This window comes from Sorex araneus, chromosome 5 (genome assembly GCF_027595985.1).
Source record: "Sorex araneus isolate mSorAra2 chromosome 5, mSorAra2.pri, whole genome shotgun sequence".
Classification (NCBI taxonomy): domain Eukaryota; kingdom Metazoa; phylum Chordata; class Mammalia; order Eulipotyphla; family Soricidae; genus Sorex; species Sorex araneus.
The window spans coordinates 177,899,387-177,922,430 of NC_073306.1; the positions used below are offsets into that span (position 1 = coordinate 177,899,387).

The window sequence follows — 23,044 nt, forward strand, 5'->3', positions numbered from 1 at the left end:
CTCTTAAAGTTCCAGATTCTTCTGATTTCTTCTTACCCATCGGCTGTCATTTTTTTTTTTGTCCTCTTTCTGATTTATAGTAAGATCCAGTTTTGTTGTGTCCTTGCAAGGTCTTTCTTTGGGAATAAGAATTCCTAACATCTAGTCTTTTTCTTTAGGGTGCTAATGATATTGGATTAGCATATGACCCTTGTAAACTCACTGAATCTTAATCACTCTATTAAAACTTCTAGCTCCAAGTGGTCAGATTGAGGGTAGGAATTTATTTTTGGCAGAACACATAATTAAGTCTATTCAAATACCACCTACATTTGAGGACTTCAAATTTGTTACTCCAGCCCGGGCTATTTTTCTTAAAATAGAGCTATCAAAATACATCTATTTTCACTTGTACAAAGTAGACTTATCACAAAACCCTTTTCCCAAACTGTCCTTCCCACCTCGGACAATAATTGTTTCATCTCAATTCACAGACTTTGGATCCAGTCTTTCTCTTATTTTTTTCTTCACACACCATATTCACTTTGTCAGAAAGCCTGTTAACTCTAGCTTCAAAATATTTCAAAAAGATGACCACTTCTCTTGACCACCACTACTATAATCTTTCCACTCAGTTTACTAACACAACACTCCAACTCTCCACCCTACTGTCTATAAATAGCTAGATTGACTGTTCAAAGGAAAATCAAATCACGAAATTTTTCATATCAAAACCTTTCACTGACTTTTCTCAGCGGGCTGGAGCGATAGCACAGTGGTTGGGCGTTCGCCTTTCAAGCAGTGGACCCGAGTTCAATTCCTCTGGCCCTCTCGGAGAGCCCGGCAAGCTACCGAGAGTATCACGCCCACGCGGCAGAGCCTGGCAAGCTACCCGTGCATATTGGATATGCCAAAAACAGTAACAATAAGTCTCTCAATGAGAGACGTTACTGGTGCCCACTCGAACAAATCGATGAGCAATGGGATGACAGTGACAGTGACTTTTCTCAAAGAAATTCCTTTAACTCCAAGTTATATCTATTACTCTCCGCCTCTCCTGCTGCTCTGGAAGCACTGTCTCCTTGAACCTGCCATACTCATTCCTACTTTAGTATCTTTACACTTACTGTTCTCTGTTCGCAGTATAATTACTTATTAGATCTACAGTGCTTGCTCCATTTGAGAATCTTTATTCAAATGTTAGTTTTGAGATCTATTCTGATCCATCTAAAGCTCCAATAAATACATCTCTCTGCATATTTCTATTTTTATATCCTGGTTTTCTTATTTTTATTTTTATCTTCTACATTACGTCTAAATATAAAGTATTTTATATACACACATATAGGTATACACACTAAATACAAAGTGTACTTTGGGAACTTGGATCCTGGTTCTGTCATATTTAAACTGTGTGGCAAGTTGCTTTTCGTAAATGTTCTTTCTTTTAAAAAGTATGAAAAATAAAGATACTATTATAAGAATTTGGGGTAGAGTGATAGCACAGCAGGGCGTTTGCCTTGCACGTGGCCGACCCAGGTTCGATTCCTCTGCCCCTCTTGGAGAGCTTGGCAAGCTAGTGAGAGTATCCTGCCCCCACGGCAGAGCCTGGCAAGCTCCCCATGGCATATTCAATACGCCAAAAACAGTAACAACAAGTCTCACAATGGAGACGTTACTGGTGCCCGCTCGAGCAAATCAATGAGCAACGGGATGACAGTGACAGTGACATATAAATGACCTATTTTTTTTAAAGTGCTCAATATATTGTAAGTCCAAAGTAAATTATAGCTTTTTTTTTTTTTTTTTTTTTGCTTTTTGGGTCACACCCAGCAATGCACAGGATTCAATCCTGGCTCTGCACTCAGGAATTACCCCTGGCAGTGCTCAGGGACCATATGGGATGCTGGGATTTGAACCCGGGTCGGCCTCATGCAAGGTAAACGCCCTTCCCGCTGTGCTATTGCTCCAGCCCCTAGCCTTTACTTTTAATTCAACATTTTTGCTTTAGATGTAAGGCTGATTCAAGATATCTACCCCTTTCCATTTGATCATAACCCATGAACTTCATGGCACATTCTGCAATTCATAAATATTTAACTTCCATAACTTTCACATATTAATTCAGCATAGCTTCCTAATAGATGATTTAAATTTTATTCCATTTAACTTAAAAAATGGACAGTAATTCATTTATTTTTATCTGTTTACAAATGTATTTTGTGACAAAGCTTCTTTGTATTGGTGGTTTATTTTGCCTTACTAATCTTTAAGTAATTCTTGCTGACACAATCTGATCGGGCAAAATTTCTTAATTCTTTTATGTCTAAAATATATCTTTAATTCAATTTTTTTTCATTTTCACCATAACTGAATACGAATTTGTTAGATTAAGGAATTATCTCTTTAAAGTATTTCATCCAAAATTTTAGGACATTGCCTCAATAATTTATATTCCGATATTATATTTGTTAATAAGGATTTATAATATACACATTAATAAGATTTTATTCAGTTGCTAGGAAAAATTATATCACTAAATTTACTAATAAAATGGAAAAATTATATTTTACTTTATAGATAGTATAAATTATTTTTCAGAGAAAAGCTTTCTTTTTCCAAGATGTTTTAAAATTTTATCAGAATGTAAATTTGTTAATTCTGTTTGAAATTTAGTAAGATTGTTTAATCATAAAACTAATAATTTTTGTCATTTCTGAAGACATTGCGATTTTTTAATTATTTACACTCTCTTCTGTTTCTATTCCCTTATGTAATGTCTGGCTATATTTTCTATAATTTTAATTTTACAATGCAACATTGATAATTTTTTTATTCTAACGCACTAACAAAATATTCAATTGTGTCATTAATCAACTGAATTTTCTCCTAAAGTTTGTAATTATATTTTTATTTTTTAGCAGACCCTTTTGGTTGGTTTGTTCTTTCATTTGTTTCAACGTGTGATGCTCTAGATTTTTGTTTGGCCCTGTTTTTTTGATTGGGTACTTTGGACCTATTCAATTATCTTCCAATATCTTTGTTTTAAAGTAGGCAACTTTCCATGATAATTTTTTTTTCTGTTTGTGGAATTTATTTCCATTCATACATAATTTTGAGTTTTTTCCCTTCAGTGTTTGCTAACTTTTAATTTTCTCTCCATATTTATATGTGAGGCTCGTATTAAATGTCATTTCATTTCTTAAATCCAAATTAGAACTGTTCCAAGCTGAAGGTTAATACATTTCTTATTCCAGGAAGCAAAGGAGTATTGCAACCTTCAAATATTCCATCTAATATTATTCTTACAACTTACTGAGTAGAAGTGAATTGTGACTGAAGAAAATATTTTGTTTTAATGGTTGAATGTTTCAGATTTTGTCTCCCTGAGGGAAATTGATTTCATTAATTTTATTTCTTCACTCAGAAAATTATTAGTATTTGTTCTTTAGTTACATTCTTCATTATCATTTCAGTCCAAATGTTTAGGTTTTTCCAAATTTTTCTTTAAATTTGTCTTTATTATGATTAAAGTAGAAGTTATTGACAGCAAAATGGAATTTTAAAAGTGCTTTGGTCTCCATTTAGTATTGGTAAGTATGCACTTAATATAAACAGAAAAAATTTATTTTCCAATCATATCTCCTACTTTCTTTTCTTGTTTAGCTGGAAACGGGAAGATATTCCTCTCACCTTCCTCCATTTTTACTTTCTACTCCTTATAGTGCTCACTTTTCATTGGAAAAAATATGTTCAATTATTTTTAAATATAATTAGTTCTCTTTTTTTTTGAAGGGGGGCTAGTGGAGTGGGGTTGGGGGAGATTGACCATACCCGGTGGTGTTCAGGGCTTGCTCCTGACTCTGAACTCAGTAGTTACTCCTAGAGGACTCCGGGTTCACATGAGGTAGGTGTTGGGGATGGAATCTAGTCAGCAATCTGTTATATTATATTTCCAGCCCTGCCTAAATATTTAAAATTTAAACAGAAAAATCTCTGCATATAGCACAGTGGGTAGGGCGTTTGCCTTGCACGTGGCCAACCCAGGTTCGATTCCTCCATCCCTCTCAGACAGCCCGACAAGCTACTGAGAGTATCCCGCTCATATGGCAGAGCCTGGCAAGCTACCTGTGAAATATTCGACATGCCAAAAAGAGTAACAAGTTTCACAGTGGAGACATTATTTGTGCCCGCTCGAGGAAATCAATGAGCAACAGGATGACAGTGATACAGTGATACAGTGATTGAACCATGTAGAGATTTTTCTGAATAGAAAACCTTTCAATGACAATCCAAGGCAAGATCTCAGTGATAACAAATTTAATAGTTCTTCTCTGACTTTTTTCTCTCCACAGCAACACATTGACCAGTGGGTGGTCACCACAGTTTTCACTGTGTTCCTTTATAGTATTCTACTTGAAGAGCTTAGGTCTGCTATGTTTAAGGGAAAGAATCTCTAATTTAGACTCACTATAAAATTGCAAATATTATGATTTAACATCAGTCAAAATGTAAGTTAAACTCTAATATATTTAATTACAAGGAAGAATTTGGAAGAGCACACAATTATCACATTTAAGGTTAAAAAGTATTTTCTGGTGGCAACTATTTTTCATTACTAAGTGAACTGCTAAAGAGAATAGCCTATCAGGAATATAGATTTGAATTCTCTCTCATTTAAGGTTTGACTTTGACTAAATTAATAAATGTTCTGTATCTGTTACTTATTCTGCAAAAAGAATTATAGTTCTATCATCTGATTACGATAAAAAAATTTAAAGAATGAAAGAAGGGGATATCATGATATATTACATAGACAGCAATAGAGTACTGGGCTATTCTTTTATGAGAAAGCAACGAATAATCTTGAAAACCACAATTTGTTAACGTTCACCATAAAAAGTACATAACCTGAGTAGCCTTATGTTATATTAAAGAAACGTCTTTTTTAAAAAAATAAAATAAAAGGTAAAAACAGGCTTTATTTGGAAGTTCTGAAGAAGGATCAAGGAAGGCAGGGACGGAGAGAGAGAAGTAGAGAGGGAGAGGGGGAGGGAGGAGCATGTACTGCAATCGAAAGAATACAGGCTTCTCCAGTGTGGAGAGAGTCCCCATAACATCACAGCATTAGATATGAAAACACGTATCTCAAGAGGAGAGATGAGGGAGACACATGTGCTCGGGCAACGCATGTGCATGCCAGAAAAAATGTGTTTATATATTTTTTCTTTCATTATAAATAGGAGTCTACTCACTTTGAAAATTAACAGTTACATGGATGAAACTCAAAATAATTATGTCAATGCTAGAATGCAGATTAAAATGACTGTACAGTATATGACTTAATTTTTCTTGTATGGAAGAGAAAATAAACCATGGTTATCTGGGGGTGATTAAGAAGGGGAATAGAGATTGAAGAATCTTGGGGGGTGATAGATAGTTTCATTATCTTGTTTGTGATGATCCATTCATAGTCGACGTATATATGTTGGAAGCCCATATAAATCGTACACTTTATAAGTTCTATTGCTTAACAGCCACATCTGTTTTATATAGAACAGTAGTGTTGGGTGTTTGGGTAAGTTTTATATACGATGATTTAAAAAATTTTGGCTTTTTGGTGATTGACTAATAAAACATACTTGCTTGTATTCTCTGATATACATTCTCCATCCCTCTCAGAGAGCCCAGCAAGCTAGGAGAGTCTCCTGCCCACAGGGAAGAACCTGGCAAGCTCCTCATGGCGTATTTGATATGCCAAATACAGTAACAATAACAGGTCTCATTCCCTTGACCCTGAAAGAGCCTTCAATCCTTGGGAAAGATGAGTAAGGGGAAGCTGCTAAAATCTCAGGGATGGGAAGAATGGAGATGTTACTTGTGCCTGCTTGAGCAAATCAATGAACAACGGGATGACAGTGGTACAGTGAAACATATGATTACGTATATAAATGTTTCAAATGTTATTGACTTACAATAAGTTTGTGAAATTGCAACTTTCTATTAATATCAATTTAGCAAACTTAATGAATATAATTACAATATTTATTAATAAGATAAAACATACATTTTAAACAAAAAGGTCAAATTTATTTGTATTATTGGCTTTCCTCAGGGCTTACATTTGGCTCTGTGCTCAGAAGTTTCTCTTTTTTTAATTTTTATTTACTTATTTATTTTTATTTTTGCTTTTTGGGTCACACCTGGCGATGCACAGGGGTTACTCCTGGCTCTGCACTCAGGAATTACCCCTGGTGGTGCTCAGGGGACCATATGGGATGCTGGGAATCGAACCCGGGTTGGCCGCATGCAAGGCAAATGCCCTACCCGCTGTGCTATCGCTCCAGCCCCAAGTTTCTCTTTTTTTTTTAATGAGTCACCGTGAGATACAGTTATAAAGCTTTCATATTTGAGTTTCAGTCATACAATGATTGAACACCCATCCCTTCATTAGTGCACATCTTCTACCCACCAATGTCCCTAGTATTTCCCTCCCCACCCCACCCCTTCCCCTGCTTCTATGGCAGATAATCTCCCCCCATGTTCTCTTTTGTATTGCTTTTTATGAATAGCTTAAGATGTGGTGTGCCGCTTTTACGGCTACGCCCTCCTGGAATTCTAACATTTTAGATAATTAGGGTCTGGAGAAATCTCTGCAGCAAGCTGCTCCGTTCCAAGATTCTTTTGTGTGTCTCTGCATCATGGCCCTTACGGAGCTTAGACAGCACCCGGAGGCAGTTCGTGGGCATAATTTCCAGGGTGCCAAGGTGGGGAGAGAGGGGATGAGAAGGGATGGGCCCATCCCCTATTCCTTGAGGCCTGGAGTTTGCTGTTGCTGAATCTGCATACCTACGCTTCTCACTGCGTTCTGGAGGTTGGTGGATGATGGGATTCTCAAGGGGCAGGTGGAGGAGTGATGCCTGCTGCTTTCTGAGGCACCCTGGTGAAATCAGCCCGGCTTAGAGTCTGGAGGCATCACTGCAGTGAGCTGCTCATTTCTGAGATTCTTTTGTGTGTCTCAGAAGTTACTTGTTACTTTTGACTTTATGCTCAGGGGTCATGGCTGGCTATGTCTGACAAACCATACATGGTGTTAGGGATTAAACCACAGTTGGCCTATGAAAGACAAATACTCACCTCTTGTGCTATCTCTCAAGCCCAATTTTTTAAAACAGAATCTTCATCAGTCCTTTTCTTTAAACTATACCACCTTCAATGAAATGATATAATGCCTTAAATTAAAAAAAAATTTAAAAAATACAGTACTTGTCTTAAATTACTTATCTGGGCCCAGTATTAATAAGAACAAGCATAAATGCCTAATTAATGTGAAAGAAAATTATCTTAAAATTTAATACCACACCAAAGTCGCTGTCATCCCATTGCTCATCAATTTGAGCAGGCATCAGTAATGTCTCTCATTGAGAGACTTACTGTTACTGTTTTTGGCATATCCAATACACACGGTAGCTTGCCAGGCTCTGCTGCACGGGCTCCATACTCTCGGTAGCTTGCCGGGCTCTCCAAGAGGGGTAGAGGAATCAAACTCAGGTCGGCTGCTCGAAAGGCAAATGCCCAACCACTGTGCTATCGCTCCAGCCCACCACACCAAAGTAACAATTTTAAACTATTTATTCCATAGTCTTACCTATGAGAATATTGAGTGAGAATATGGTTAAGATTTCTTGGTCTTAGGGAAATTCTAACTTAGTTTGATGTTGAACTAAGGATCTTTCTGCCCTGCAAAAATTTATCATTAGAAGACAATAAATGTGGGGGATAACCAGTGGATCTAGGGGCAACTTTAACAAATTGAGTAGAAATTGAGTTGAACTTCAAAAGGAAGGAAGGCAGGTTCACAGAAGAAGTATTTTTTATCCAAGCTCATTAAAAATTTATGCCTGGATCTGATCATTTACAAATTTTTTGTTATTTACTATTCTTTTTGACAGTTTGAATTTATTTATCTCCTATTTAGTTCCAAAAGCTATATTAAGGCAGCTTACTAAATATCTATATTCAGTAGAATCTACAATTTTTAAGTGAGTAGACTATGCCAAAAGAAAATGAAATTAAGGATTGTAAAGTATCAGTGAAAAAATATTATAAAAATGCAGGTCCTTAAGATATTATATAATTTTGAAATCTAAATTATATCTGTAATTCTAAATTCCCTGTTGCTAAAAATAAATTAATAAACTTTAGAATTCTTTTAGCCCATATGTCATAAGCTATTGGGGAAGCTGACAGTTTTTAGTGTGTTAGCTTTTGGAAAAAAATCTTTTTTTTTTTTTTTTTTTTTTGCTTTTTGGGTCACACCCGGCAATGCACAGGGGTTACTCCTGGCTCTGCACTAAGGAACTACTCCTGGTGATTCTCAGGGGACCATATGGGATGCTGGGAATCAAACCCAGGTTGGCTGCGTGCAAGGCAAATGCCCTACCCGATGTACTATCGCTCCAGCGCCCCCAAAATCTTTCATAAGTCTTCAGACATAAGATTGTACTTGACACCATGGTTTCATCCTCAATAGCATCTCCATAATTGGTGTAATAATGAATGTCTTATGAGTTTTTGTATGACGTTTTATGTATTGAGAAGGCATAATTTAAAAACAATATTTAAAGGTCAAAGAGATAGTATAAGGGTTAAGATGCTTGCCTTGCATGCTGCCTGCCTGTTTGATCCTTGACAAAATATATGGTCTCCCAGGTAAGGCCAGGAGTGGTCCTTGAGCACAGAATCAGGAGTATTTCCTAAGCACTGTTGGATGGCTGTGGTCCAAACCCCTCTCCCAGTAAATAAAATTAAAGTCAAATTCAATAATATCTCACATTAAGTATTACTATTCAAACATAAAAAAGCCACCCAATCTTTCATTCAAGATCATCTTTAGTAAATGCTCTTTAGCAAACATTCATACATTCATATATACACATATATACATATATTACCTGGTTGTTATTATAAAAGTAAACTTTTGGTGTTTATTATCAACTAGAAAACATATATTCCTATAAAAGCAGTATAAATCAAACTAATAGTAAACACCAAACTGAATTCAAGTTGGATGGCAAGGCCAACAACTGCAACTTCCAGTGATACATCAATTTACAGAATTCAGGTGGAAAGTACAGGTTTTCAAATTATATTTGTTAGCTGTTTTTTTCACTGCCTTATCACCAGCTTTTAGTATGGAATATGACACTTAAGACGTGGTAAATAAATATTTCTGGATTAAACACAAGAACATAAAAAGGATGCAAGCTTCTACACATCTTACTTTCTATTGTGTGACTTTTGAAGAAAATATAATTGTGCGGGCCGGAGCGATAGCACAGCGGGTAGGGCGTTTGCTTTGCACGCGGCCGACCTGGGTTCGATCCCCGGCATCCCATATGGTCCCCCAAGCACTGCCAGGAGCAATTCCTGAGTGCAAAGCCAGGAGTAACCCCTGAGCATCGCTGGGTGTGACCCAAAAAGAAAAAAAAAAAGAAAATATAATTGTGCAGCATACAATAATTCTGTGCTTCAGCAAGGACACAAAGCATACATAATTCTTCTTTTTACCCATTTAAAGAACATTAAGAATGAAAGAATAAAGAACATTAAGAAATCTGATTTAGAACAAACATTGTCGCCAGTGTTCAAAATTGTTATGAGTCTCAAATGAACAAATACAATTAATGTATTAGTAGAATGTCAAGTTCTACTCATATGAAAATGTTTGTACAGTTCTCTAGGTACCTTAAAAAGATTCCAGTTCCTGACCTTTCCAATAATTTGATGTCTTCGTTATACTTCTGAAACTTTGCTTTAGTCTTCTACTTCTTCATGCTAAATACAGTCAGGACTTTAGTTTTCTTTGATTGTGGCAGTGTAATAACTCTGTCTTTCTTGCTATTTTCCCTTTATGGTTGCTTATCCTCCTCTTGGGGTCTGTGCTTTATAGCAAAGGATAGTATTTAGGACCATCAATTCTGGTTCTGTAGACATTCATTCCATCATTTAGTAGTCATTTAGATATTAAGTTAGTTACATGGTCCTATTTTGTCTCTGACATTTATAAATGTGAGCAATAATAATAATTTAGCTACCACCCTTGTACTGTTACAAGGTTTAAACAAGATAATCCATTTCAGGTGCATAAGAACCAGAGAGGCAATGATGTTAATTGCTCTTAAGTAGACTGACTGCCAGAAAAAAAAATATTCTATTTGAAATCTAAACCTGATGTCTGTGTTCATCTCTGCAATTTTCAGAACAGTAGTGTATGGGCTTTCCTTCTGGTCTGAACTTGGCTTCCCCTGTGTATCTGCACCACTCACCATGCGATCTTTCCTCCTTTTGTATTCTGCTAGGTCATTCCTGAGATGAGCTGTTGAGCTATCCAAGTAGAACAGACTAATTCTCTTGGATTTGATATAGGCGGTTCTTTTTCCTTTCTGTTACGCTCCTTCCGGCTCTGGCAACACACACACACACACACACACACACACACACACACACACACACACACGCACCCCTTTCTCTTACTCTGAAGACAGTATCTACTTCTCCCTGGTACAATTAGCAAGATTTCTGTCACCACTTAAACTATCCAGAGATATTCTGAATTTACTCAGATAATTTGAGTCAATTCCCTAAATAAATCTACGGGTAAATCTATGGGTATTGAAGCCTAAATGGGGAACCATCTTTAAACCGGATTTAGACGTGAGAGATTTTGTTTGTTTTTATCACTGAGCGGATACATACATCACAGCACTGGACCTTCTGCCTAACACGTGTACAACGTCATTTATCAAATGACATTGAATTTAACACCAAGAATCTTGACTTACCCTGGACTCCGGCGTACTTGCCAGTGGAGGTTAGATTCTCTTTCCAACTATATCCAGGTCATTTTATTCAACTAACAGTCTGAACGTAAGGGATTGGGAGTTCTTTGCTAGAGCCCAGAAGAAAAGTTGAACTTGTTCAGCATGGCCTTTCCAGGGGGAAAAAAAAGGCCCCATCAAAGATCGTTCCGAAAGTAAGCTTGCCTCACTGCCCCAGCAGAGAGAGGAAAGAAAGGCGAGTGTGTGTATGTGTGTTTGCGTAGGGGGATGGGGGGAGGGGGTTAAGGGGGAGGGGGGAGAGGCGAGGAAGGGAAATAAAAGGGGACAGAGTGAAAAACTTGGTCTGGCCCTCCTCCTTACCTTTGGAAAACCAGCACACTAAAACAGATGCCCTAAAACGCCCCCCCCCCTCCCAAGCAGACCTGATTCTGGCAGCCGTCAAATACAACCTGAGTTCCCTCTGCTCTTTCCCTGCGTTCCTCTCGCTCCCTTTCCACTCACTTCTCCCCCACACTCCGTCACACAAACACACACGCTAGCAACTAGAATATCGCCCGCCTCCAGACTTCCAATTCCAGGGCCACCGTGACTGTCAACGAAAGATGCCAATCACAGGCAGTCTTTCCCCAATTCCCGGGAGTTGAGTTTTTTATTTTTTTAAAAAAAAAGCAAAAAACAAACAAACAAACAAAAATCAGGTTGCGAGCAGAAAGGAAATGAACAGAGCCACCCTCCAATGCACGAAGAAGCATCACAAAAAGAAAAACGGCTGCGCTTGGGATCCGCAAACTCGCAAACAGCAGGCTATCTCCGACTACCCGCAGGACGCGGATCGCCACAAACAGGAACTTTGAAGGGATTGAAATCTGTTGCCTGTTCCACTAGGAATATTGTTTGCCAGGCACAAGGTGTCTTTTGGTAGTGAGCCTCCTCTGCGCATGCGCAGGTCCATTCGGGAATTACTGCCCTGCCGCCGACTAAGTTGCATTTCTTGAAGCTTCGCAGAAAAGACAATTCCTTTCATCAGAGTTAGTAATGTGGACTGTACAAAATCGAGAGAGTTTGGGGATTCTCTCTTTCCCTGTGATGATTGCCATGGTCTGCTGTGGACACAGGTGAGCTGCCGTTTCTTGAATGTTTCTTGCTCTTTTTTTTTTTTTTTCTGGGTATTTTTCTTTTTCTTTTTTTCCGTGCTTGGTGGATATGTAGCTTGTTATTTAGGGGGCTAGATGTGCCTGTCTCTTTTTCATGTCTGCTCGCAGTTTTTAATCATTCTCAGTACAGTCCCTACTTCCTTCCTCCAGTGCCAACGAGCCCAGCAACATGTCATATGTGAAAGAGACCGTTGACAGATTGCTCAAAGGATATGACATTCGCTTGCGGCCGGACTTTGGAGGTAAATGCTTCATCTTTTATCAACCTGTAACCCACGTCTAGTTCTCCTTTCCAGTCACTGATAAATGCTTTAAAAAAAAAAAGGCATGCAATTTTCATAAGCGTTCACTACGCCTTACGCCCTGGACACACACACACACACATACAAACACACACACACACGCGCGCGCGCGCGCACGTACCATACATACACACACACACACATACACAACCCCTAGTAACAGGTGGATGTAACCTCAGGAACATCCGACCTTCCCCTGCCGGCTCGACACGACATGACACACCCTCTGCATAGTCACTGCATCACGCGTTGTCCATACCTGTCTTCCCTCTGTGTCCCTCCAAGGGAAGGGGAGAGGGGGAGCCAGCCCATCCAGAACGTAGTCAGCTCCGGAGAGCCCCCCCCACCCCCTTCCTCAATTTATAGCCCCCCCGAGAAGATGGTTGTAACGTGCCACCCGCTTCCCCCCTCCTAGGGCCCCCGGTAGACGTCGGGATGCGGATCGACGTCGCCAGCATAGACATGGTCTCCGAAGTGAACATGGTGAGTGGCGTCCCCGCCGGCCCCGTGGAGGCCAGGCTTACGCAGATGCTAAATGCACGGGTCCCCCCTGTCCTCTGCGTTTCCTGCGCGGTCATCACCCCACCCGGCTCGGGGAGTCCCGCTCTACGCGCGCTCCCCACTTCGGCACGCGCGCGCGCGCACACACACACATACACACACACACACACACACACACACGCACACACACACACACACACACGCACACACACGCACGCACGCACGCGCGCACGCACATAGCCCGTGGCCCCTTCATTCGCATGTTCGACACATAACACGGCCGACTGCGGTGCTCGGGAGAGCGTGCTCGGCACTCTTAGCGGCCGGTGACGGCGGCGCGGGAGGCGCGGGCTGGGCGGAGTCTGAGCGCTACTTTCGCCGGGTTTCCTTGGAGGTGTCGCGGTGTGCAGGGCGCCACCTGCTGGCGGCCCGGAGGCCTGCGCTAGCATCCCCCGACGGTGGTCCGCGAGAGCCAATCCCCGCTCCCACCTCGGCCCGCTCAACACTCCTGGACCATGCCCTGGAGAGGTTTCAGTGTTCAAAGCCAATTCCCCGGCCCTCGCCCACCGTGTGACTTGAACCACGGGCTGAGACCAGTCCAAGACGACAGTTTGTTGTTACGGAAGTGCTTTGTTCTGCTTTGGGGGGTGGGGGGGGGGAAGGTTGTTGGTTTTCCCTCTTGAGCGAGGGTGGATTTGTTTGACTGCATCTTGCGAACTGAAGTTACCAATGGATGGGTCAAGTTGTTGGTGTGCTTACCCTGGATACCTAAGCATGCCTTAAGTGTCTGATGATTAAAAAGAGGATTGGGGTGATTGTAACAGCAAAATCCTTTCATTTCAAATGGGTTAATTCTCTCTCTCTCTCTCTCTCTCTCTCTCTCTCTCTCTCTCTCTCTCTCCCCTGCTCTCTCTCTCCCCATTCAGTGCTATTCTCTCTCTCCTATTGTGTCTCTGTCTCTGTCTCTCTCTCTCTCTCTCTCGCCCTCTCTTCTCCTCTCCTCTCCCTCTCTATGTTGAAGCTGTTGCAAAAGACATAGGAATCAGTTACCGGGAATCATTAATGGAAATCATTATTGCCTCTTTCCAACAACCCGGGTAGCAGTTTCTACTTTTTAGAGTTTCTAACTGTTGCTTCTTGTAAGGCAAGAGGAGAAGCCTGTTGCTTTTCTAGAATCAGCCACCCAGAGAATAGCTAGATCTATGTGAGCAAGTGCCATTTTTATTGCAGTTGTAATGCAACTGCAATGTAATGCTATATATATATATATATATATATATATATAATATGTGTGTATAGTGGCAGCAGAAATTTTGATGGCCTGAATAACTTAAAGACAAATCTTTGGGTATTTTTCACTCTAGAGCTGTAAAGGCTAATGATTTATCTTTTCATTTCATCGCGATTGTGTCATTTTAACATGGCAAGGTTTAATAGATTTGTCTTTAGTTCACAGAAGTGAGAAACAGATATTTCTATGGCATAGGAGTTCTGTTTTATACTTGCAAGAGTCTCTTGCTTTAAAATGTAAAAGTCTTGTGTAAAATGTTACTTTAACATAATCTCTGTAGTATTGAAAATTTTTAAATGAATTCACATTGAACAATCTTTGAATTGACGTAGATTTTAATGTATTAGTTTATAATATTTTTATATTCATGTCACTATCACATAACAACCAAAAGAGGGAAATGTAACATGAGAATGTAACATCTATTTATATACAGATCATATCTAATCTAACCAGTTGCTTGTGCTATAGATATACTTTCTTAGTGAATGATATTTTAATGATTAAAAATTGTTATTACTCATATAGGTGATTTGAAAAATAGAAGATTCAGAAAAATATGCTCATAAGGCAAAAAGGCAAAGAGGTGTTTTTTTTTTACCATTGGTTTACCTTTTTGAGGGCACTATGCTTTTTGGAATAAAATATTTTAAAACTGATTTGAGAAAAAAAGGAATAAGGAACTTGTTGTCAATCAAACACCCACCATAATAAAAAAGCTCCATACAACCACATATTTTACCGAATTCATAGCTCAAGAAGAAGAAAGATTACAGTTAACTGCAGCACCACTGGAAGGCAATTCTAATAATAGAAATATACAGCCTATTTATTCACTGCACTGTGTGTATGTACTTGATTTAAAAATATTCCTCAACAAATAAGCCATTGAACAATAAACTCTTCCAAAATATACAATGGTGCTAGGGACATGAAAGAAATTTAGAAACCATTATACACTAAAAAATGCTAAATCTTGATTGACATATTTCCTTGCTTCATTTTTTAATTAGTTACTAATAAGAACCAAGATTAAATTTCTTTTTTATATCTATGACAAAATACTGAAATAAATGGATTGGAAATAACTCCAATAAAATGGAAACAAAGGAATTTTAGAAGTGGGGGTCTATATAAATGCAACCAGGAGGCTTAGTGCTGGCTAAGCTAACTTTTTAAATTTGCTTTGGTTATATATAATGTTTGAAGGATGAAATGTCTTTGGGAAATAAAATATACTACTTTTATATAAGGCTTGCCTTAGCACCCTGATAATCAGTAATTTTTGAGGTTACAGAATAAAACAATCCAACAATATTAAAAATGAGCATAAATAAAACATAAATAATATTAAAGAAAATTAAGGATAAAATGCATAGTGAAAGTTTGCTTAATTTAATATATTCCTTTATGATGCCTATTATACACCCATTTTATGGATGAGGAAATGATATGATAATTGAACATTAATGGGCTGGAGAACTAGATTTTATTAAATTTTTGGTTCTTTTCCTGTGATATCCACAGTGAAATGTAAGCCCTGTTCAACTAAGTGCATTGCCACATAATAGACTAGCATCATATCGAGTATTTTCTAAGTCATGTTCCTTAGAATATAAAATGCCTTCTCCATACTAAGAGGAATGAGAAAGTTTATAGTAAAGATTCTCTGCAATCAAGTTATTTTTATTCCTGAGCAAAAAATTACTCAGAAGAATAATTTTGATGTGGGAAAAATATTGGGAAAAAGATTTTTCCTTCCAAACAATGTTATTATTGACTAAATAAATAAAATATTTCTCTTGAATCAAGTATATATAATACAAATGATAGTAAATATTGTTAGAATTTTCTGAATTATCATTTTAAAAAACTGTGATGATTTTCATTTATATATAATTAAAACTTAAAAATCCTCTCCTTTAATAATTTTTGCCAAGTCATATACTCATATAACTACACATGCACATCACATAATTCACTCATTCTAAATGAATTAAATATAGGTAAGATGAAGCTGGAGTAAAAGGAGGTAATACCCTAGAAATTGCTTTAGAAATTATGAATATCTTATAATATAATCTCCATTAAATATGGATAGTAATAAGAATATTTCTTTTAGTAATAGATTGGGGAAACAGAATATCAATTACATATAAATTGGAAGTTAAATTCTGGTGCTTCAGAATCCAGTCAATCTTGTTTCTTCTTATTAAAATGACAGATTTTGATCATTGCTGTAAAGTCCCAACTTAGCTCTTTGTCTTGATCTAAAGAAAGGATGGTACAAGTGACCACCTCTAGAATACTTTATATCTATTAAATCTTGACTCAAAGTAATATTCAACCTTAGCTATGCTCAATAATAGGTGACTATCATGAGTTATTGATTCCTCTCTTCCTTCTTGCATGGTTAGATGTAACCATGAATGCTTTCATAAGCAGTACACTGAGCAAACAAGCAAACTAGAGTGTAATATGCAGTTATGTCTAATTACCTTCATCTTGATGATGCAAAATAATAATGAGCTTGACACCCTTCCCAGCAAAAAAAAACATTTTTCCAAACCTGTGTTTTTCTGTCTTTAATGTATAAACCATTCATCAATCTTAAACCATTAAAACACAATCTGAGTCAAGAGGTCTGCAGTGGGGCTTGTACTACACATTTCTAACAACTCCTAGATTGTTGATGCCTATTGCTGCTACATAGACAAAACTTAGACTTGAAAAATTCTGTAGGATATTCATCTGACTCAGCAGTGTTAAGAAATTATTTTATCTGTTAAATTTCTCTTAGCAATGTTATCTTTCCAAGGTTCCAAATTAAATTTCAAGGTAATGTCCAGGTAGTTAAATAGCCTGCTTAAAAGGAAAATGGTACAAGGCAAGAACCTAGATAATAGGGCTTGACTTCAACTAGTAAGATGTCCTGCTAAGTGCACCATTACTTACGAATCAGCCAACCTTGAATGATAGCTATGAAAATGTTGCCAAGCACACAACCTCCAACCATACTATCTTGCTTCTTTGCTGATCATCAGAGACTTTTCTTCTTTGTAATAGGGAACACTCCAAACTCTTTCCCCTCCACACAGGAACCCGAGATAGCTTTGTAAAATAGCTGAAACATCCTCTTGCTGTGGTTGGAATATTCTGAGGTTATAATAGAACTCCTTTGCAAATAGAACAGATAGGTCAGTACCATTTAAAGTTAAGAATAGATATCAGCAGTTAAATAAAGATATGCAGTTTCCTCTTATGTGGTTATCAAACAGGTCTTTCTTTTAGGTGCTGGCTTTTAATATTATACCATTTGGAATAAATGAGAAGGGGTAACTTTCCTTTGCCTTTCTATTTAGGGATAACAGAAAGATCTTTTTTATGTCATAAGTCATATCAAAGCAAGTCTATCAATATTTAAAAGCTTGAGTTCATAATTTTAAACCTGTGTTCTTAATATTACAGGGTCATATTGTTAAGGTACATAATAAAATTGGTAAGGTATATAATGAAATGAAAATAAATAGCAGCATTTCTGTTACACATTATATTGTATATGGATGGTCAACAATATTTTATGCTAGTGCTCTTTGCATCCTTGATTTTAGGAAGGCATTACAGATGAAGAAACTGAGGGAAAAACTTAGATTGAGATGAATTAAATGGAATTCTCAAACACAGATTGAGTGAATCATTTGACTTCTCTGAGTCTCAGATTTCTCTTTCCGTCTTTTAATGTGGGTGTACTTCTATTTATTCAGCCATTGATTAAGCCAATTGAATTGGGCATGAACTCCACATTACTTAAGATATTTTTTTAATTGGATATCCATGAGATAGATCATTACAAAGCTGTTCATAACTGGGTTTTAGTCATACAATGATCCAGCACCTATCCCTCCACCGGTGTACGTTTTCCACCACCAATGTCCCCCATTTCCCTACCACCATCCCCCAAGCCCCCCAACCCCTATTCCCTGCCTCCATCAATGGAAAGCACTTTCCTTCTTGCTCTCTCTCTCCTTTTCCTTTTATGCACTATGGTTTGCAATACAGTGCTGAGAGGTCATGGAGTTTGCTCAGGGCAATCAGCATTTTTATCAGGACACTAAGGCTGTAGTAGCTTTTCAATTGGGTGGCAGCTTTGGGGTGTGGATGTGACTGCTGAGGCTTCCGGAAGTACAGGAAGGTGGAGGGTGGTAGCCCATCCTGACCCTGAGAAAGCCTGATGATTTCAGTTACAAAACTCGAATACCAAAATTTTCAGCAGATTATATCTTGGTGAGGTCCATCCTGAGATGGTGGAGTCAGATTGGGAGTATGGCAGTGATTTTGGATTGTGGAAGCAAGTGGTTGCAATAATGATGATGTCTGTGAAGTCTTGAATTAACATTTCTTTAAAAAGAAGAATTTTGTAGCAACATACGAATTTTAGGTATACATCATTATCATTTGATGAATGAATCCACTATTCCGGAAGCAGTACCCATGGTAATCCATTTATTACCATGAAGTGGACACCCTTCTCTTATCTCTTCTCACTACATTCCCCTCTAATGACCACTAATCTCTTCTTTGCTTTTGTTAGAGATAGCTTTTGCCTTTCTTTTGTTTGTTTATTTGTTTTGCTGAAAATTGAATAACCATTTTTATTGGTAAACTATTATCTATTTTTTTCTTTTAGAAACTCATTCTTAAAAACAGCAATAAGAAATGTTGAATCAATGCTCTTTAAAATGATATTTGAACGAACAGAGAGAGAAAAAGAGAAAACAAAGGTTAATGCTCTTGCCTTGTATTCTGCTTCCCTGATTTTATCTCCAGCACCAACATGTGGTCTTCTGAGCATTGCCAGAGTGGTCCCTGAGCATAGAACCAGGAATCAACCTTGAACACTATTGGGTATAACCCCCAACCTCCCCAAAATTGATATTTTATTGATGACTGGTTTATATTATATTAAACATTGAGACCAAGATAAAATTAGAACATTTCTGTAAGATGTTTTTCATTGCATTCATATTGGGAACTTTATATTGACAAACCAATAAAATGTTCAACAAATATCATGAAACACACATAAAACATTATTTTCAAAATATCTGGGTATCGAAGCATTTACCAAATCCTCCTAAAATATTTCCAAAAGGTGGTCTGGGAGACAAGGTGTCCATTTCGGTGGAACAACACTTAGTATCAAATATGTACTACTTCATTTTTTTTTCTGTTGCTGTTGTTTTGACAGAATTCCAATGTCTTGATAGAACTCTAAAAATAGACATTACTGAACTGTTTTATTGTGAAGAAAAATAAACATTTTAAAAGAAAAATACATGGCACAAAGTATTTTCTACTCACTTGACTTTTAATCAGAGACATCAAATAGCATTTTAATATTTAAAGATAATAGAAAAAAATGAATATATTTTTATAATTGATTATTAGTATTTTATAATTTATTATTAGTGAAGTTTTTGCATGATGTTTTTATAGTGTTTACTACTCATTTTCTTTTTTTTTATAAATTTAAATTTTATTGAATCACCATGTGGAGGGTTACATAGTTCTCAGGATTATGTCAGTTATACAATACCCAAACACCCTTCCCTTCACCCATGCCCATATTCCATCACCAACCACCCCATTATACCTCCCGCCCCCTCCTGCCCCCCCAGTCCCCGCCCTTGTAAGTGATAAGTTTCACTTCGTTTACGCTTTATCTTGGTTACAGTCCATGTTTCAACACATAACTCACTATTGTTGCTAGGGTTTCCCCCCAAAAAAGAAAAGACAGTCCCACTGTCAAGGAAGCATTTGATGGCTCTCCATTGCTGAGAATGTAGAGATATTAAGTCCCGCTGTTTGTTACATAACTTTTCTATTTTTTCCCCCCTTGTCCCGCGCCACCGAGATCATGCCTGTTTAGTAATCACCACGCTGCCTGACAAAGGGAAAACAAACCAAAAAAGATGGTTATTTCCCGTCATCAGCCGGTGTGGGCCTCTGGCTTAGTTGATAGTCTAGTAGAATGTCTGCAAGCAGTTTCTGGAACCAAAAGTAATACACTGGTATCGGCCCCGGCTCGAGATTCCACCAGCGTCCCGCTGTTCCAAGTACATAATAATTTATTCCCTTGTATCCCATTCCCACACCACCAGGTCTGTGTCAGCTTAATGGACATCATACTATGGTTAACACCACGCCGTGTTTCTTCCCAAGAAAGAAGGATATTTCTTCTCAGCCGGCGTGGGGATATGGCTTAGTTCAGTCTATAGGGATGGCTACCACTTTGGTAGCCTTCAATATTTCAGCACAAGATTTACTATTCTTGTTAGGATTTCCCACCAAAGTCCGACCCGTTAAAAAGGAACCATTTCATATTGGTGATGATTAAATGATCACCATTAAAAGGTTGCGCGGCCATGGCAGCGGCCTCGCGGCTTTGAATTTCTGTATAATGTCCAGGGAAAGTACAGCCAGAAATTACACGTCGCTACAAACTTTAACCTTATTATGGTCCCCCCAAAGTCCAACCCATTACAAAGGAACCATTTCATATTGCTGATGATTAGATGACATTAGGCTGCCGCGGCCGCGCGGTTTTGGGTTTCTATATAAAGTCCAGGGAAAATTCTGCCTAAAATTCTATCGCTACAATCTTTTACCCTTCAACAAAAAACTCAGTGCTATTGTTTGGAGTTTCCCCCCATGGTAAGCCCTGTCAAAAAGGAACATTTACACGTTGCTGACGTTGCTGACAATCAAGAGATATTAGGTTTTGGATTTCTATATGAAGTCCAGGGAAAATTCTTTTGGTAATTGCATCACTCGCTGGCAGCGCCTGGGCCAGAAGCTCTGAGCACACAGTTTGGAGGCATTTGGGGGGCGCCGCTCATGTCCAAAGTGGTTCAGTTGCCTCCGGGGTCGATCTCGCGCGGGGCCGGACTGTTTACTACTCATTTTCAATTTGATATTTCATTTTTCAAGATTAATCATTTTATGATTATTCATTACTTCTCTCTATTAAAGGAAGACAAAAAAAGTACATAATAATCTGATACTCAGAACTTTACAGAAATGTTCATGAAGGTTTTCAGTTATATGGTGTCACTTATGACAACTTAGAAAAAGGCAAGACCACAAGAGTGAAAAGTAAATTTTCTTCCACGAGACCAATTACTCCATTTTTAATCTTCATAAATCATCAGATTTTTTCTTCTAGTGGTTTTCTACTACTCTACTGAGTGTTTTCTACTGCTCCTCTAGTGAGTGTTCAATATAGCCCACACCCTTACAACCTCAATAAAATTTATTGTTTTATGGGTTTAAAATTAAAGTGCATTCTCCCCAAGACAATTCATTAAACTACTCTCATGAATAAAAATATATAGCCTTTGTACTTTTGGACCTTATGTATCTTTAAAAAAATGAATCATTTAAAAAAATCTCTTTTCTTGGGGTGATGAATTTTCCCCTTGCAAGAATTTGAAACATTACTAGGTATGTCTGAGAATAGCATGGAATGTTCTGGGATATAAGGTAATTTACTATTGTGAGAACTTGAATAACACTGAGAAGATTGTCAAGAGGTAAGACAGAATGCTCAGAGCAAAGTGTAAGACAGTATCACTGAATGTTCTGATGTGTATTAAAAACAACCTACTCTAAAAATATTTTGTTTGTATATGTAAGAATACAAAGAAACAATGATTATTTCTTAGATGAGGAACTATATAAAATGTATACTTACTGTCTTCATATATTTGTTTTATTTTTATAAAAATATTTTTGTTCTATATAACACTTTAAAATTATACATATACATACACATTCTTACAGATTTGAGCATGTGCTAAGCTTTGTACTTCAAACCTACTATCACAGTGAATATACTGAAAACAATGTAGAACAGACAGAAATGGGGGCTAGTGATCTTTGTTAAGAAGTTAAGACTGGGGATGGAGCAATAGCACAGCAGGTAGGGCATTTGCCTTGCACGTGGCCGACCTGGGTTCGATTCCCAGCATCCCATATGGTCCTCTGAGCACCACCAGGGGTGATTCCTGAGTGCAGAGCCAGGAGTAACCCCTGTGCATTTCCAGGTGTGACCCAAAAAGCAAAAAAAAAAAAAAAGTTAAGACTATTTCATAGTCCAAGGACAATTATGGACCCCTAAAATTTCAACTTTAGGTAGCCTGATTAATGAAAAGTAATTTTAAGAAAAGATATTAAAACAGAGGCAAATTAGGATTCTGTGATTGGTAGATGATGAAAGTAAACAGAGAAAAAATTGTGTACAGGCCCTATGAGATTCTACAGTAAGTGATGGGCACATGTGGTTCCATAAGCCTTAGGAAGAGAACAAAAAGCACATACCAATTTGTTCCTTAAGAAGTGTACATATTTTCAGGATTTAAAGAAAAATTAGAGTAAGTTCTTATAATGAATACATGTGGAATAGGACTAATGGATAGAAAATGGAGATTGAAACTCTCCTGATAAAGCCAAGTTTTGCTATTTTGTGTGATAAATTTTACTGGGAGAAGGGAACTGTAAGTGCAGTGGCTGAAGCAGACCACTTAGAGATCTGAATAAAAGTGTTGACCAAAGGCAGAAACTGGTGTTATTTAATTTATTTAGCAATACTGTAACTTACCTAGAAGGACCTATTTACTTACTGGAGCAACACTGCATTGGCACACTTGTTTCAGGTTTGTATTACAAGGAGTCAACATCAGCATATACTATATTAAGTTCACCATGGTTCCCTAATAGGATTTATCACACAGTTTTCAAATTCCTCAAAGAAGTGATCTTTTCAAATTCCTCAAAAAAGTGATCTTTGTATTCTGTTTTTGCAAAACCAAGTAAGTGGGGGGAAAGATGTCTGGGGAGCCCACTTACATAGTATCTATCTTCTTCTCTGCATCCCTAAAAATCATTCAGAACTCTTCTGAAACATTGTGTTTCCAT

At 37.8% G+C, this 23,044-nt stretch overlaps 1 protein-coding gene and 1 long non-coding RNA gene across 3 annotated transcripts in view; one reads left to right on the forward strand and one right to left on the reverse strand.

The window, feature by feature from the left end:
* The window catches only part of LOC129404917 (uncharacterized), a 32,005-nt gene extending 20,931 nt beyond the window's left edge, over window positions 1-11,074 (reverse strand). Inside the window, exon 1 of the long non-coding RNA XR_008630249.1 lies at window positions 10,824-11,074. This is a non-coding gene — a long non-coding RNA (uncharacterized LOC129404917). The remainder of the gene's footprint in view (window positions 1-10,823) is intronic.
* A 280-nt stretch (window positions 11,075-11,354) lies between these two features.
* The window catches only part of GABRB1 (gamma-aminobutyric acid type A receptor subunit beta1), a 373,240-nt gene continuing 361,550 nt past the window's right edge, over window positions 11,355-23,044 (forward strand). The window contains exons 1-3 of one of the 2 annotated variants that reach the window (XM_055139472.1): window positions 11,355-11,935; window positions 12,125-12,216; window positions 12,692-12,759. In XM_055139472.1, the coding sequence (XP_054995447.1) occupies window positions 11,856-11,935; window positions 12,125-12,216; window positions 12,692-12,759 (240 nt within the window). In that variant the 5' untranslated portion in view covers window positions 11,355-11,855. The remainder of the gene's footprint in view (window positions 11,936-12,124; window positions 12,217-12,691; window positions 12,760-23,044) is intronic. The other variant, XM_055139473.1, reaches the window with a different exon arrangement.